The following is a 14,322-nucleotide window of genomic DNA, read 5'->3' on the forward strand; positions in this document are numbered from 1 at the left end:
GCAATAACCGGGCCCCATCGCCGCGTGTCCGTGAGCGTGTCCACCGACAGACACGGAACTCCAGGCCAGCCTGTGGAATCCGGGGCTGGCGAGGGAGGAGGGGTGGAGATCCGCGAGTCTCCCGACAAAATTAGTCTCCGAGCCCCGGCTACCCGTCGCCTGCGCTGGCGGGACTCGACGGTGGGTGCCCAGCGCCGCGCGCCCTCGTCGCCTTCCTGCGGAGCCCGCGGGCCGAGCCTGCTCGGGTCACGTGGCGCCCGGCCGCAGCCCCGGCCCTGACCCCGCGGGGAGGGAGGAGAGGGCGCCCGGAGGGAAGGGGCGGCGCGGCGGGGGCGGGGCGGGGCGAGGCAGCGCGGCGGGGCGGCTCGAGCGCCGGGATTCCCAGCGGAACCCTGCGCCCCCGGCTCCCAGTCTCCAGACCGCCTGCCACCGGCCCACCGCAACCACCGCGCCCCCGGGCCCGCACGATGAGCCGGTGAGGGCCGCTCCGTGGCGTGCGCCTTCTCCCAGCGCGGCGGCCGGCGGCCAGGTCCTGCACCCTTCGGTGGGACGTGCCCGACCGCTTTCTCTGAGCCGCCCTGGGAATCTCAGAAGCCCAGGCCGTGGAGCAGGTGAGCTTGGAGTTCCGGCTGCCAGAGGGCTACCCGTCGCCGGTCTGCCCCCGCAGGTCCGGACTTGTCCCTAAAACTGCCCGGCTAGAACGTGGGACGCGCTGCCCGAGTGGCCGCACCTGCCGGCCACGAGCGCGGGCTGCGGCTGAGGTGCAAAGCTGCGTGACGACCTCAATGCCCATCCCTCTTCCCCGCAGGTCAAGGCCAACTCCGGGGAGATGTACCAGAGCCTGGCATTGGCCCCGAGCCCCGGCCAGGCCACCTACGCAGACTCGGGCGCCTTTCTGCACGCACCAGGCGCCGGCTCCCCGGTGTTCGTGCCGCCGGCGCGCGTCCCCTCTATGCTGCCCTACCTGCCGGCGTGTGAGCCGGGCCCGCAGCCCTCCGCGCTCGCCGCGCACCCCGGATGGGTGCCGGCGGCCTCGGCGGACTCATCGGCCTTCGTCTCCGGCAGCCCGCACCCGCCAGCCTCTCAGCCGGCCGGAGCCACCTCCTTCTCCTTCGCGCACAGCCCCCCAGGGCCGGGCGGCGGTGGCGGCGCGGGAGGCAGGGATGGCGGCGCCTACCCCGGCGCACTGCTGGCTCGCGACCCGTACCCGGCCCCGCTCGGGCGGCCTGTGGGCGCCTCGTACCCCGCCGCGTACCCGGCCTACGTGAGCACCGAGGTGGCCCCGTCCTGGGCCTCCGGACCCTTCGAGGGCAGCGTTCTGCACAGCCTCCAGGGCCGCCCGGCGGGCCTTCCTGGCCGCAGAGCCACCTTGGGTGAGTGCGGGGCTGGGGCAGCCCCAATGGGTCCTCGGCCGCCCCGAGTGCAACCCGCACCCTACGAAATGCCGAGCTTTCCCGCGGGGCACCCAGCCTGGGGCGCCAGGACCCGACAGTGCAGCCTCTGCCGGCCTCACCGCCCCGCAAAGCCGGGCCCTGAATTCTTTTACGCCTTAGAAGAAAGTGCACCCATTTCTGCCCTTCCCTCATCAGAAGCCAGCATTTCGGATGGTGCCCACTGAGCCTACACGTTGAGCGTCTCTGAAAAGTTGTGGAAGTGACTTTATAAAGTTCAAACGCGGGCTTATTTGCGTGGGCTGCCACCCTCGTTCTTCCCAAGGGAAGCCCTGGTTCACCGCCCCGGCCAGGACGGATCATCGGCTTCCAGACCCGCACGCTGAGACACTGCCCGTGTCTGCGGGTCTGACACCTCTCTCACCCCGTGGCCGGCGCAAACGAAACCCAGGCCCGGTTTGCCGCCCTTGGGGACCCCCTCGGGCCAAACCTCCCGCCGCCGGCCTCAGCCCAGACCGGCTTCTGGCGCCGCCGCCGCCGCCGCCTCGGCGCAGGAAGCGGGTCGCGGGCCCAGGCGCCCAGCCCACCGCCTGGCGCGGATTGATCCCTGCCCCCCCCCCCCCCCCCAGCCCGCCGACCTGGAGCCGCGCGCCTGGCCCTGGCGGGGCCTGGAGGCCGCGTTCTGTGAGCCCGGCGGAGGCCCGTGGAGGCTGCGCTGAGCGGCCTCCCCAAGTTGCGACCACAGCCAGGCTGACAGGCCCTGTTCCTTGTAGGATCTGGAGATCTGGCCCCTGGGATGCTGCCGCCGCTTTGAGCAGGACAGGCCCCTCCCAGGCTCCCGCTGCCTCCCCAGGGGGTCGAAATCACAGACCCTAGAGCTGGACCCGGCCGCCGGGGGTTGGGGGCAGTTCCCTGTTTTCCTCACCGACGTTTAATTTAGGAAACCTCCCCCCCTTCTAAAACCAACCCTAAGGAGTGTTTTAAACTCACACAAACTTTGCTGCATACAAATTTAAAACTAGATGAAATATATTTCACAATCAAATAAATTTAAGGCACAATTTTAAAAAGTTTGGGAAGTGCTGCAGACGCCCTGGAGCGCCAGGGAGGGACGGGCCTCCGCCCACAGCCGCCTGTCCCCGCAGTGTCTGACTTCGTGGAGGAGTTCCCTGGCGAAGGTCGCGAGTGTGTCAACTGCGGGGCCCTGTCCACACCGCTGTGGCGCCGGGATGGCACCGGGCACTACCTGTGCAACGCCTGCGGCCTCTACCACAAGATGAACGGAGTCAACCGGCCGCTCGTGCGGCCCCAGAAGCGCCTGGTGAGTGTGGGACCCAGCCAGGCAGCGTGGGAGTCCAGACCCAGGTGTTGCGTGCTGGGGATGCCCCAGAGGGGTGACGGCGCCTCCCCACTGCTATGGCGGGAAGGGACAAAGGACCTCCTCCCTCAGCCGGAAGCTGTGATTTGGTGGGGTCTGCCTGTCTCCCAGTCTGGATAGGGCCAGCCTGCTGGGGCTCGGCCCTGTGGCTTTGAGGGCGACTGGGGTGACAAGCTTCTTGTCTGACCAGGTGGAGGGGGCACAAGGGGACCTGGCATGGGTTGGAGGGGACGCTGGGTGCTGTGTGTGGGTGCCGCGTTGGGGGACACAGCAGGGGCGTTGGGTCCGCTGTCCCTTTGGGGAGCACTTTCTCCCCGATCCTGAAGGGACGGGACCAGACCAGGGCTTCGGCTGTTGGTTGTTCGGTTGTTCTCTGGACAAATCTTGTTTTCACTTTTGGTTCCTTCTGCCGGGGGCCTGGTGGGAGCTGGGGACTGGGAGCCAGACTTTTGCCCCAGGCGGGACAGGCTCCAGAAGGAGAGCAGAGGGGTAGAGTCACTTTGCTCTATACAGCTCACAGGCAGATTTTGATGGTCACGTGATTGTGTAAGTGGAAGGGACTGCGTGAATTTCAAGCTGTCTAAGGTAGCACTGCCAGTGGCTCCTGCCGAGGTCTGGGCAGGGGTACCGTGCTGGGGGTGTCGAGCCTTCTGGTCTGACGCTGATATGAGTCCTGTCAGGGTCGGTCAGCCGGTTCTGGCCAGTTCTGGCCGGTTCTGGTGCAGGCCCTGGCAGGGGTGGAGGGGGCTGGTCCCTGGCCGACACTGTGGGGTGGCCCAGCCAGCCGACACAGTTGCCATTCTGGGCTGGGTGGGGGGCTCAGCTGCAGGCCTTTACCAGAAACCGAAGCGGCTACAGGAGCATCAGGCCATCATCCAAGCCCCAGACTGGGCAGGTGGGAAGCAGCAGGGCGGCCGCTGTTTGCACTCTCTGTTCTGGCCTAGAGTTGGGGCTCTGTGGGTCCCCCAACCTTCCTCCACTCACACTGTGCCTCTCAGAGAGAGGGGGCCCCTTAGAGTCCACATCACCCCACACTCCCATCTCTGCCCCTGCATTCATGACCCCCACCCCCTGGTGTGCTGTACCGCCTGTATCTGGTGTCCCTCACTGAGGGGGAACAGGCTAAGAGAGGAAGGTACGGGGGGACCCTACCCAGGACCTCCTGACCCCAAGCAGCAGGCCAACCCTCCTCTGGCTCTGTTCACTCTCTCTGTGCCAGGCCCCGAACTAGGTGCCAAGGACACACTGGTCATCAGGACAAGATGATGTCCCCACCCTTTATAGGGCTCACGTCCCAGTAGGAAACCCCTGACTTGGGGGTGGGCAGGCAGGGCTGCCATCTAAGCGTTGAGATGGTTATCCACACAACAGCCAGAGCCCTGGGCACACAGCCTGTCCATGGCAGACCCTGGGTACAGTCCAGGACTGTCCACTTCAGGGTCCCCTGTGTCCCCCTCACGCTGAACCCCCTGCCCCTGTCCTGGGTCTCCTGGCCCAGGCCCCTGGGCGATGAATTCAGGAACTGTCCCCACACCATGTGGTAAAGGCCAGATCAGACAGCTCTGCCGAGCACTTGGGCCTTGGCTGGCTCTGTGAACAGGCTGTCTGGGCACTTGGCCTGGTGAGGCCTCTGTTTGCTGGTCTGGGGAACACAGGGTACTTAGGATGCCTGCTAAGGGGGGGAGCCCTGGAGATGGCTCATCTCCCCAAGGCATAGGCCCTGGAGAGTGCACAGCCTGGTCGCCATGTCCAGGCCCACGCAGATCTGAGTGTGGAACGTGCCCAGGAAGTGTTTCTCAAGTGGGGCAGGGGGCTTACTTGTCCCACCCCAAGCAGCACCTTAAGGGTTCACTCTGGCTCACTTTGGGATTCCTGCCTGGCATTCAGGGAGGGCGGCCCCAATGCTTGCCCTGTGGCCGGTCCTGGCAGGGCCAGGCTGGTGTGGAAACCGAGACTCTCAGAGAGTCCTGGGACCAGAGCTTGAGCCACATGGCTCCCGCCAAGATGGGGCTGGGCCCATGGCCCCAGGCTTCTCCCCACTCCAGTGTCTCACTGTCCCTGTGTGTGGCCAGACCTGAAGTCCCAGGAGGGGCCTCCCCAGGAAAAACTTGTCCTGACCTTTTAAATGACTACAAACACCCTAGAGGCTTGTCACCAAGAATACAGGAATGTGACAATAACAAGCACCCCCTCCCTGCAGACTCATAGCTGTTGCCCTCTGCCTCCCAGGTGCCTCCTTAGTCATTGGCAGGCTGGGGGTGCACCTTTGGCCTGAGGTCTCCATCAGTGTAAACAGGGCGGATAGTTGTGGGGTTCCCCGTCCCTGTGGGCCTCCCCAGTGCCTGCTGTTGGGCCAGGTGCTCTCCAGCCCCAGTGGCCCCCCTCCTGGACATTGGAGCCCGTAGCCAAGGTCAGGGACAGTAGGCTCGTTGGCCTATGGCAGCCCTGGTGCCAGCTCCGCGAAGTGGCCAGTGCTGTGGGGGCCCAGCGTCCTTCGCTGAGGAAATTGGCCCTTGACTGGGGCTCTGACTGCTCACAGGCCGGTGTACCTTCTGGCACAGCCCTGCCTCGCAGGCTCTTGTCCCCACGAAGTTTGCCCTGAGCAACAGGGACACGAGCTTATCAGGTTAATGTCCCCCACGTATGTCTCCCCTCCCAAGATGTCCAGGGGACCCGTTTGAAATTGGAGCCATTTGGGGGGGCTGCTGCATGCACATGTGACCTGCAGGCTGATTTCCTCCCGAGTGCCCCTCCTCGTGTGGAGAGTGCTGCCCCGCCTGACTTCCTCGGCTGCCCCAGAGCTCAGGTGGCTCTGCTGTGGCCCCGGCGCCTGTAAGTTTCGCTTCGTGCTTCGTTTGAAGAGAACTGACCACGTCAGAAAACGAAGGGCAGCGGAGGGAGCGCTGGGCAGTCAGGCCGAGCGTGGCCGCAGCGCTGCTCCCCACCCGGAGGCAGGCAGGCGGAGGCTCGGTCCCGCCCCGTGTCCTGCCCCGGGAGGTGGTTCTGCCCACCTGAGGGCACCTGGCCCCTCAGGGCCTCTGAGCCTCCGTTTCCCCGCCGTGAAACGAGTCTAGTGAGAGGGCAAGATCAACGAGCAAACACTTGGGATTTTTTTCATGGTTGTTTTTTCCCCATTTTCTTAATTTTAATTTAATCTCCAATTTCTCAACTGGATGTGTGCTCGCTGTAGGAATTTCGGATGCAGCTTCCCGGTGTCCCCTCACACTCCCAGGAGAGGGAGGCTGGGTCGCATGCTTTGGGGGGGCTGGGTCCTTGTGTATGTATCCTGCACGCAGGCACCCTCTGTGTGCACAGCTCCCAGCACCCGAGGGGCAGACAGAAGGGAGGGGCAGGGGAGACCCTGGTGTCCAGTGGAAGCAGCTGCTCTCTGGACGCGAGCAGCTGTGGCCTCTGCCCGGGGAGCAGTCTTCCCAGAGCCTGAGTTTTCTTGGGAATGGCTGGCGCCCAGGCTGCAGACAAGCCCCACTCCCTTCCCAGGCCATTCACAGGGGGCAGGTCTGTGTCCTTGACCGCTGACCACAGCCTGAGGGAAGCGGGTGGTCAACAAGGCTTGCTACCCTCAGTCGTTGCAGAAGGAAGGATCCTAGAGACTGCTGACAGGTGGGGAAACTGAGGCTGGCCCTGTCTGCTGACCCCTAACCCCCGGGTCAGGTTCCTTTGTGGCTTGGTTCGGCAGTCTCTTGATTGCCCTCGGGCTGGGTCCTGGACTGGACAACACCAAGGAGGGGACATACCTCCGTGGGACAGTTTTAAGTATGGGGTCCTCATGGGCTTGTAGCAGTGTGGCCTGGGCTGGCCCTGGCTGCACGGGGACCAGCCGGGGCAGTACAAGTGGAGGAGAGGATGGGACACGTTCAGGGGCATCTGAGGCAGTGGTGGGTGAGGAGAGCAGCACCCCCAGGACAAAGTCTGGGGGCAGGTAGCTGGGGAGGGGTGGTGCCACCAGCAGGCGATGCTGCTGGGATGCAGGGAAGGGCTTCGGGTCCGAGGTACCTGGGGGCCCTGGGCCTGGAACAGAGCATCTGGAGCTCCCAGGCTGGGGGTGACAAGACTCCATCCAAACACCGAAATGGGAGTCAGGCAGACTCTGTGCTGAGAGAGAGGGGACTGGGCTCCGGGTCTGGGGATCTCTGAGCTGGTGGGAGGGCCCCTCAGATCTCTCTGCCCCCATTAGGTCCCCATTCCTGAGCCTCAGACAGCCTGCTCTCTCAGGATCGCTGGAGTTAGTGCTGTCTGGGCCCCATCAGGCACCTAAGCATAGGGAGGTTTGGGGTCCCCTGTCGGATATGGACCTGCAGGCTTGGGGGTCAGCTCTGCTGGGACACATGGGAAGGAAACGGGCCTTTGGAAGGTTCCGGATGGGCCCAGTCTTACTCTGACATAAGGCACGATGAGACTGGTGCCCTCAGCCCGCTGTCCAGTGGAGAGTTGTTGACTTACGTCCATGCTGAGTCTCAGGTCCTGGGAGGCAGGTGTCCAGAGGACCAGCAGGTCCCCACATGTCCAGCCTGGGGCCTGACCTCTGGAGGTGCCACTCCACCGTAGAAGTATGGGGTCTTCATGAGATCCTAGCCCCACCACATCCTGCGGTGGATCTGGTTTCACCCCCATTTCACTGATGGAGAAACTGAGGCCCCAGAGTGAAGTGACCTGTGCCAGGCTCATGGGGCATGGAGTCCAGGACAGCCTCACAACACCTGAGCGGCCCCACATGGGCCAGGCCTGGCTGCCGGTCAGTCCCAGTCCACTTCCGTCCCCTCCTCCAGCTGAGCCTAGCCCAGCAGCCCAGAGTCTGGGGGCCAGCACCGGGTCTCACTGGCCTTCCCCTTCCACAGTCCTCGACCCGCCGTGCCGGCCTCTGCTGCACCAACTGCCACACGACCACCACCACCCTGTGGCGGCGCAACGCAGAGGGTGAGCCCGTGTGCAATGCCTGCGGGCTCTACACGAAGCTGCACGGGGTGAGTGGGGCAGGTGGATGGGGAGAGGCTGGGGCTGCCGAGCCTGAGCTGGGGACAGGGATCCCCGGTTGGATCACTTGACCAGCCTTCCTGGCACTTAGGGACCAGGGGCTGGGGAGGAATGAGGTGGGTGGGTGGGTGGGTGGGTGGGTGGGGCTGGGGCTGGCGGTGTTACACACGGGGCCCCACATACTGCTACTTCCAGGCCCATTGTGCAGATGGGCTCACTGAGGTTCATCATGTCACCGTGGCTCTCTCACAGCCATTCAGCCAGGGGCAGAAGCTGGACACTTAGTCTTGCCTCTGCACCCCAGGGTCCCCCTGGCCCTGACGGCTCCGGGAGGCTGGGGTGGGACAGCTCCTCCACCCGCCCGGAGGGAAGCAGCAGCCCAGGAGGCAGCTGGCCCAGCAGGGCTGAGGACACGTCAGCTCCTGGCTGTGCAGGGCTGAGATTAGGGCGGGGCCCAGGGCTGAGCAGGGAGAGGGACCCGCCGCCCACCCTGCATGTCTCTGCCAGGTGCCCCGGCCCCTGGCGATGAAGAAGGAAAGCATCCAGACTCGGAAACGGAAGCCTAAGAATGTTGCCAAGACCAAGGGCTCCTCAGGTGCCGGGCCAGGGCCCACCGGGTGCCGGGTGGGAGCCTGGACCGCCAGCCACTAGTCACTCGCAGCCCCTCAGGTGGGGCTTGTGGTCCCTGCGGGGTCACCTGGAGTAGTCACCTTCCACCATTAGAGACTTACGTGTCTGGTGCAAACATTATCCCCCACCTGTTCCGGGATGGCTCCAGTTGGGGGAGGGGCAGGGAGCCCCCCAGCACTGAGGCGGAGGGACGGGCTGGGTGGCAGCTCCTATAAACGTCCCACCTTTCCTCCCAGGGTGCCCAGGGAACACCACAGCCTCCCGGCCGTCCTCCATCTCCATCCCTGAGAGCTCAGCGGCCACTTTGAAACCCAAGCCCAGCCTGGCGTCCCCTACTTGCTCTGGGCCCTGTGTCACCTCCCAGGTAAGGCATATGGGTGGGGTGGGTGCCCAGAGCTGGCTCCCGGGCACCTCCTCAGGGAAGCCTGACTCCCTGGCCAGGCCGGGGCCCCTGCAGGCCTCTCCCGGGAGCTCAGGGCTGGCCACACAGCTGGCCGTTGGTACGGAGGGTCGACCTGTGTTAGATGCGGGCTGAGAGCCCTGCGTGTGTCATCACGTCGACACTCACGAGAGGTCCCCCCCTCCATCCCGGAGTGAGGGACCCCTTAAGGTGAGGTTTCTGACCCCGCAACCCCACGTGAGACAGCCTGGGTTCCTGAATTCATACACCCCGTCCTCCCTGCAGGCCTCCAGCCAGGTGGACGACCCCCTGGCCCCCGGCCACTTGGAGTTCAAATTCGAGCCCGAGGACTTCCCCCTCCCCGCCATGGCCCTGGGCTCCCAGGCTGGCCTGGGAGGGGCCCTGCGCCAGGAGGCCTGGTGTGCACTGGCCTTGGCCTAGGTTCCCAGTCACCCACCAGACCCACCTCGTGACCTGCGTCGCTCCAGCACAAGGGACACCCCACCGGGCCACCCGCCGGGCCACCCGCCAGGGGAGACAGCAGCCAGCAGGATCTCGAGGCGCGGGGCATGCGGCGGAGAGGCCTGGACAGTCAGGCCCTCCCACAATAAGGGACCCCGAATGCTGCACGAGGCTCCACACCACTCTGACCAGGGGTGCCTGCCGCCAACCTGAATTCTGTTGTCAGCACTCGCCACCGCCATGTTTACAGGTGACAGCTGTTGGGAAAACTCAACCTTTTGTTGTGAAACCGGGATCACAGACGGAATGGCCAAGGCCGGGAAGACGCCTCTCCTCTGAGCGGGGGACGGCCAGGGGCAGGTGTGCAGGCCATGCTCTCGCCACCCCGCCCCCTCCCCCACCGCCCGGGGAAGCCCTGCACCTTGCCGTCCTAGCCGACAGTGAAGACCTAGTTCTGGCTGGATCTGTGTGTGAGCGTCTCTGCCGGGCAGAGTGCAGTACCTGAGCCCGTTCTGACCCACGGGCTGCTGGTGGGATGAGCGCCACCCGGGCTTGCCTGTTATCACACCCCCTTTCTCCTGCCAAAGTCCTTCGCAGGTCGGGTGGTTAAGATGGTCCCGCCAGCTAGACACAGCTCTGCCCACGGGAGCTGATGGGTGGCTAGTAACAGCTTGATGTTGGGAGGCAACAGGGAGTGGAGGGGAGCGGGGCACACCCTGCCGGAGGGCCACCGGCACTTGTACCCAGATGCTACTTTAACCAACAAGACCTGATTCTTCCAGGGGAGCCAGAAACTGGAATTCTTTAACAAATGTAGTCTTCCAATTGAAAGCTTCTTTCCCCAACTCCCAACTTGACTCAAACATCATTTAAATATGGAGCTAAGAGTTGCAAGCCAGCCCCCACGGCCACCCTGCGGTCACCCTGGCACCAGCTTCCAGAATGTCCGCTCACCTGCAGCTGCCCTTGAGGGTCAGCCAGCCCACTTTTTCTTTTCTTTTTTTAAGACAAACGAGGCCATAAGAAAATATGTAAAATAAAGACTTTGATTTTGCCTTCCTGTCTCTATCACCTGTGGAATTTCCCGGCCTCGCACCAACCAGTCCAACATTCAGACCATCCCTTTCAGAAATGCGTGCCAGGGGCCAGTCTGCTGGACATCGCTGGCCACCCTGAGTCTCACAAGGGCCCTGGAGGGCACCTGCAGAATGGATGATGCTCACAAACAGAATGCCTTCGAGGTTGCCGGGCATTCCCCAGCCTCTCACACACACAGCTGCACGGCCTGGGCCACATCAGCGCAGCCCCCGGCCTGCAGTGCCGCATAGGGCAGCGGTCGCCAAGCGGTGGTCCGCGGACCGCGGGTGGTCCGTGAGGTCCGAAAGGTTGGCGACGGCTGGCATAGGGAGCTGCACGGCCAGTGCCAGGCTGCAGGAGAAACCCCTTGTGGGCAGGTCAGTTGGCAGCTCACAACCAGCACTTTCCACAAGCAGACTGATGGGAGAGATGGCAGCGGGCAGTGCCTTCGAGCTGTGCCCAGGTGCACCTGCCTGGTGGCCAGATAGGAGATCGCTGCTAGAGAGAGCTGGCTGCCATCTCGTCTCCATTCCCACAGGTTTCCCGAGAGACTGTTCCCGGTGAGGAAACTGAGGCACCGAGAAGTTAAGGGGGCTCCCATTTCCTCGTCCAGCCTCCCCTTCCCCCTCAAAGGGAAGCTCTGCCCTGTCCAGCTCATCCCTTGCCCTTCCCCCTTCAAGGGGGTGGACACCTGATGAGAGGAACTGAGGCACCAGGGAACACGAGGCGTTAGGCCAACAGCAAGGCCCACGTGAGGGCCCAGGTGTGGAGGGGATTGCATAGCGTCCTCACAGCACTGTGCTGCCACCAGGAGCCCAGTGGCTTCTGTCGGAACCTGTCTCCCCATCTGTAGGTAGGGGAGGTGCCCTGGTCTGTCATCCATGTACGCGGGCATGGGCCCAGGCCCCGGAGTCCCCAGTGTTGGAGGCAGCACTCACACTGACCAACCAGAGGCTCCCTGGAGGTGGCAGTGGGGCAGGCAAGGGGCAGGGTCTCCACAGATGCAGGGGTGGATTTGGCAGAGCGGAGGAAGAAGCGATCTCTCCCACCTCTTTTTGTCATTTTTAAGGACATGCCCAGGATGAGGGGGCTGAGCCCCACCTCTGGGCGTGGCGTTGCTGCTAAATTTAAGCCTTTCTCCCTGAGTGCCTCTCGGGGCCAGAGCCTTAATATAGCTGCTGGGCACCCCCTTCCTGCAGCCCTTCTTCCGGCTACAGCCCCCAAGGCTCTGCCCACGGGTCACAAACAACCGGACACTGGGCTGGCAGGCCTGCAGCCTGGGCCACTTATTATAGTGACAGGATGGAAAGGCCACCTCATGGGCGCTGCCTGACTGCACCCGCTTCATCTCCAGCCTCTCTGCCAGGGAGCCCGAGGAGGGGCGCCCACCTGCACTGTCCCCGCCCATCCGCATCCTCGAGTCCACCGAGCCCCACCGGGCTCCGCCCTGGTGCCTGGGGAAGGGGGAGACCCTGCCGGTGAGCACAGGGCATAGAAAGGGGCGACACCAGGGCCCCTCATCAGAGTTTCTTAAATCAGAACAATTTTAAGGTGTCCTCCTCCCAACCTGCCAGCCCTTGGTGCCTTCACTCCAGTTGCAGGGCAGCGGCCAAACGTGTCCCAGGGACACTCCTGCAGGCTTGGTCCTCGAGGCAGAAGCATCCTCCCCCACCCCCTACTTACCCCCCCCCACACACACACACACACGTCCTTGACGATGGGGTCGGGGTGTGACGTCCACCCTGCCTTCCGCCCGCCTTGCTGCAGGTGTCAGCACATGTTTGCTGCATGCATGGTGCACATTTGCCCCCTGGGCCCTCAGACGAGCACCTGATGAGAGGCCCCCTCCGGCCCAGCCGTGCCCACACCCCGGAGCCTCTGTGGGGCCGGGACTGGGCAAAGGCGCTCGTTGCAGAAGGGGCTCAGAGCCTCCCGGGCGCTCCTGGGCCAGGCGGAGTGACCAAGGAGCGCAGCGCTGGGACGCGCTGGCACTAGATGGGGACCAGCTGCCTCGGGGCGGGGACGGTGTCCTCCCGCTCACTGCCCTTTCCTTTGCCACAAGCCCAGGGGAAGTGTGTGGCCACTCAGGGGCTGCGGGGTGGACAGCTGTGTGGACAGGGCCCCAAAAAGAGGCTGATGAGGCTCCCCTGGGTCCCGGCCCCCACATGGACCCTTTTTGGCAGACAAGAGGCCAGAGGGGTGGGGCCCCCTGAAGTTGGGAGGCTGTGGTGCTTGTCTGTCACCTACACCCGTCTCGGCAGAGCCCGGCAGGCCCATCGGAGCCTGGGTGGGGGTGGCTAGCCCTCAAGGCCACGCGGAGGCCCTCGCGGGCAGCCCCCCTGCAATGCCCTGCGAGGCCCGCCAAGATGTTGACATGGACGGCTCCAGCCGACTTATTTATGATCTGATAAAGGGCTCTCGGCACCACTGGTGGACAGTGTCTGGCTGCACTGGGGCCTGGGGGAGGGAGGAGGGCGGTGGCGGGGACCGGAGGCCAGACCAGGCCTCTACATTGGACTTCAGGGCAGGACACACAGAGGAATCTGGGCTCTCCCTCCCCAGCCACATCCTTTCTTCTCACCGCCCACCGAGCCAGCGGCCGAGGGGACGCCCAGCTCCGCCCGGAGCTGTCCCTGGGGCCTCCCAGCCTGGACGCCACACCCCGAGACCTGTGCCTCCATGCCAGGCCCTGCTCTCACCGGTCCCAGGAAACCTCTGGCTGGGCCCTCCTCTACCCCTCCCACCCCCTTGGCCCGGAGCTCGGACTTTCCATGATGCAAATCTGGGCGTCTCTCCTTTGCTTTCAAATGCTCGGGCCCAGGTGCCACCCTAGTAACTGCTCGGCCGGCTCCAGCCATGGTGGCCCCATGGCCTCAGGGCCCCCCTTTCACAGCACCTGCGTCCACTCTTTGGTACCGGGGACACTTACCAGCCTCCAAGCCCATCGGGGCTCTGGGCCTTTGCATGTGCTGCTCCCACGGCCTGTGACGCCCTCCTCATCTGTGCCTCACTGACCGCATGTTACTCAGGGCTAGAGACCCTGACGCCCTCTTCCACACGCCTTTGTCAGGCTGCGCGAGGTGGCTCCAGGGTCCCTTCCTGGGGTGCCCTTGCACAGTGGAAACAACCTAGATGCCCTGTAAGAGCAGGGGAATGTGTCCCGTGAGCCTTTCGAGACCGCGTTGCAAGAGCGTCGAACAATTCCAGCTTATTCTAAAGTGCTTCTCCCTAAACCTCCCAGTCAGCTTTTACAACCAAGTGACGGCGAAGGCGGCCTCCACGGGTCTCCACCGCCTCACTGCCTCCTCGTGAGGGGCGGGCCTGCGTGGGAGGGGCAGGTGGGGGTCCAGGGCAGGTGACCTGGCCACAACCCAAATAGGTCCCTTCCCATGGGAGGCTCAGCAGAGGCAGGTGAGGGTCACTGTCCCTTCTGCTTGGCCTTTGAGGAGCCTGGGAGGCGGGCAGGCCCCAGCTTGGAGCAGTGGCACTTCCCCTGGCTGGTCACTTCCCGTCTGTGGCCACCTCTTCAGACAGGCCCTGCTTGTCCACACTGGTCCAAGCAGACCCTCACCCCGGTCCCTCCTGCACCTCGGCCTTCCTGGCCCTTGTCCACCTGGAACCGCGGGTTTAAACGCTCCCACGCTCCCTCCGTCTCGCTGCAGCCGTGTCCCTGCACCAACCAACTCGATGGGGAATACATGCATGAACAATGAATCTGTTCCTGGCTGACCCGGGGGTGCTGACCAGCCCCTCCAAGGACCAGCCAGCCCCCCAACCCTGTCCATTTGCCATGGGGGTGGGGACAACGAGAGTGAAGTGAGGTCCCCGAGGAGGATTTGTGTGGGGGTGATTCATGGGAGAGAGAGGGAGAGGAGACCCGTCCGGGCCGTTTGCAGCGGCACCCCTGCCCAGCTGCTCCTGCAGGAATGGAGCGTGCAGGCGGCCCTGAGGCTGTCCTGCCCCAGGCACGGACGGAGGTGGGCTCTCGCCTC

The 14,322-nt window shown here is 64.3% G+C and overlaps 1 protein-coding gene across 2 annotated transcripts; it reads left to right on the top strand.

Moving 5' to 3' along the window:
* Positions 1-377: 377 nt before the first annotated feature.
* GATA5 (GATA binding protein 5) lies at positions 378-10,295 on the top strand. Of its 2 annotated transcripts, XM_079784631.1 has the most exons (7): positions 378-611; positions 809-1,373; positions 2,537-2,712; positions 7,626-7,751; positions 8,269-8,356; positions 8,628-8,755; positions 9,077-10,295. In XM_079784631.1, exons 2-7 carry the CDS (start codon positions 830-832, stop codon positions 9,230-9,232), a joined length of 1,218 nt encoding a protein of 405 aa, XP_079640757.1. In that variant the 5' UTR covers positions 378-611; positions 809-829; the 3' UTR covers positions 9,233-10,295. The 2 variants fall into 2 exon arrangements, with proteins under 2 accessions (XP_079640757.1, XP_079640756.1); XM_079784630.1 differs by having other exon boundaries at positions 8,628-9,206.
* Positions 10,296-14,322: the final 4,027 nt, after the last annotated feature.

The sequence above is a fragment of the Cnephaeus nilssonii genome (assembly GCF_951640355.1).
Source record: "Cnephaeus nilssonii genome assembly, chromosome: 11".
Classification (NCBI taxonomy): Eukaryota; Metazoa; Chordata; class Mammalia; order Chiroptera; family Vespertilionidae; genus Cnephaeus; species Cnephaeus nilssonii.

What these genes read in the sequence shown, in the direction of transcription:
- GATA5 (XM_079784630.1), top strand. Translation starts at nt 830, where the DNA reads ATGTACCAGAGCCTGGCATTGGCCCCGAGCCCCGGCCAGGCCACCTAC. An exon ending in TGCGGCCCCAGAAGCGCCTG is followed by an intron (nt 2,713 to 7,625) that starts GTGAGTGTGGGA and finishes CCCCTTCCACAG; the next exon opens with TCCTCGACCCGCCGTGCCGG. An exon ending in CAAGACCAAGGGCTCCTCAG is followed by an intron (nt 8,357 to 8,627) that starts GTGCCGGGCCAG and finishes CTTTCCTCCCAG; the next exon opens with GGTGCCCAGGGAACACCACA.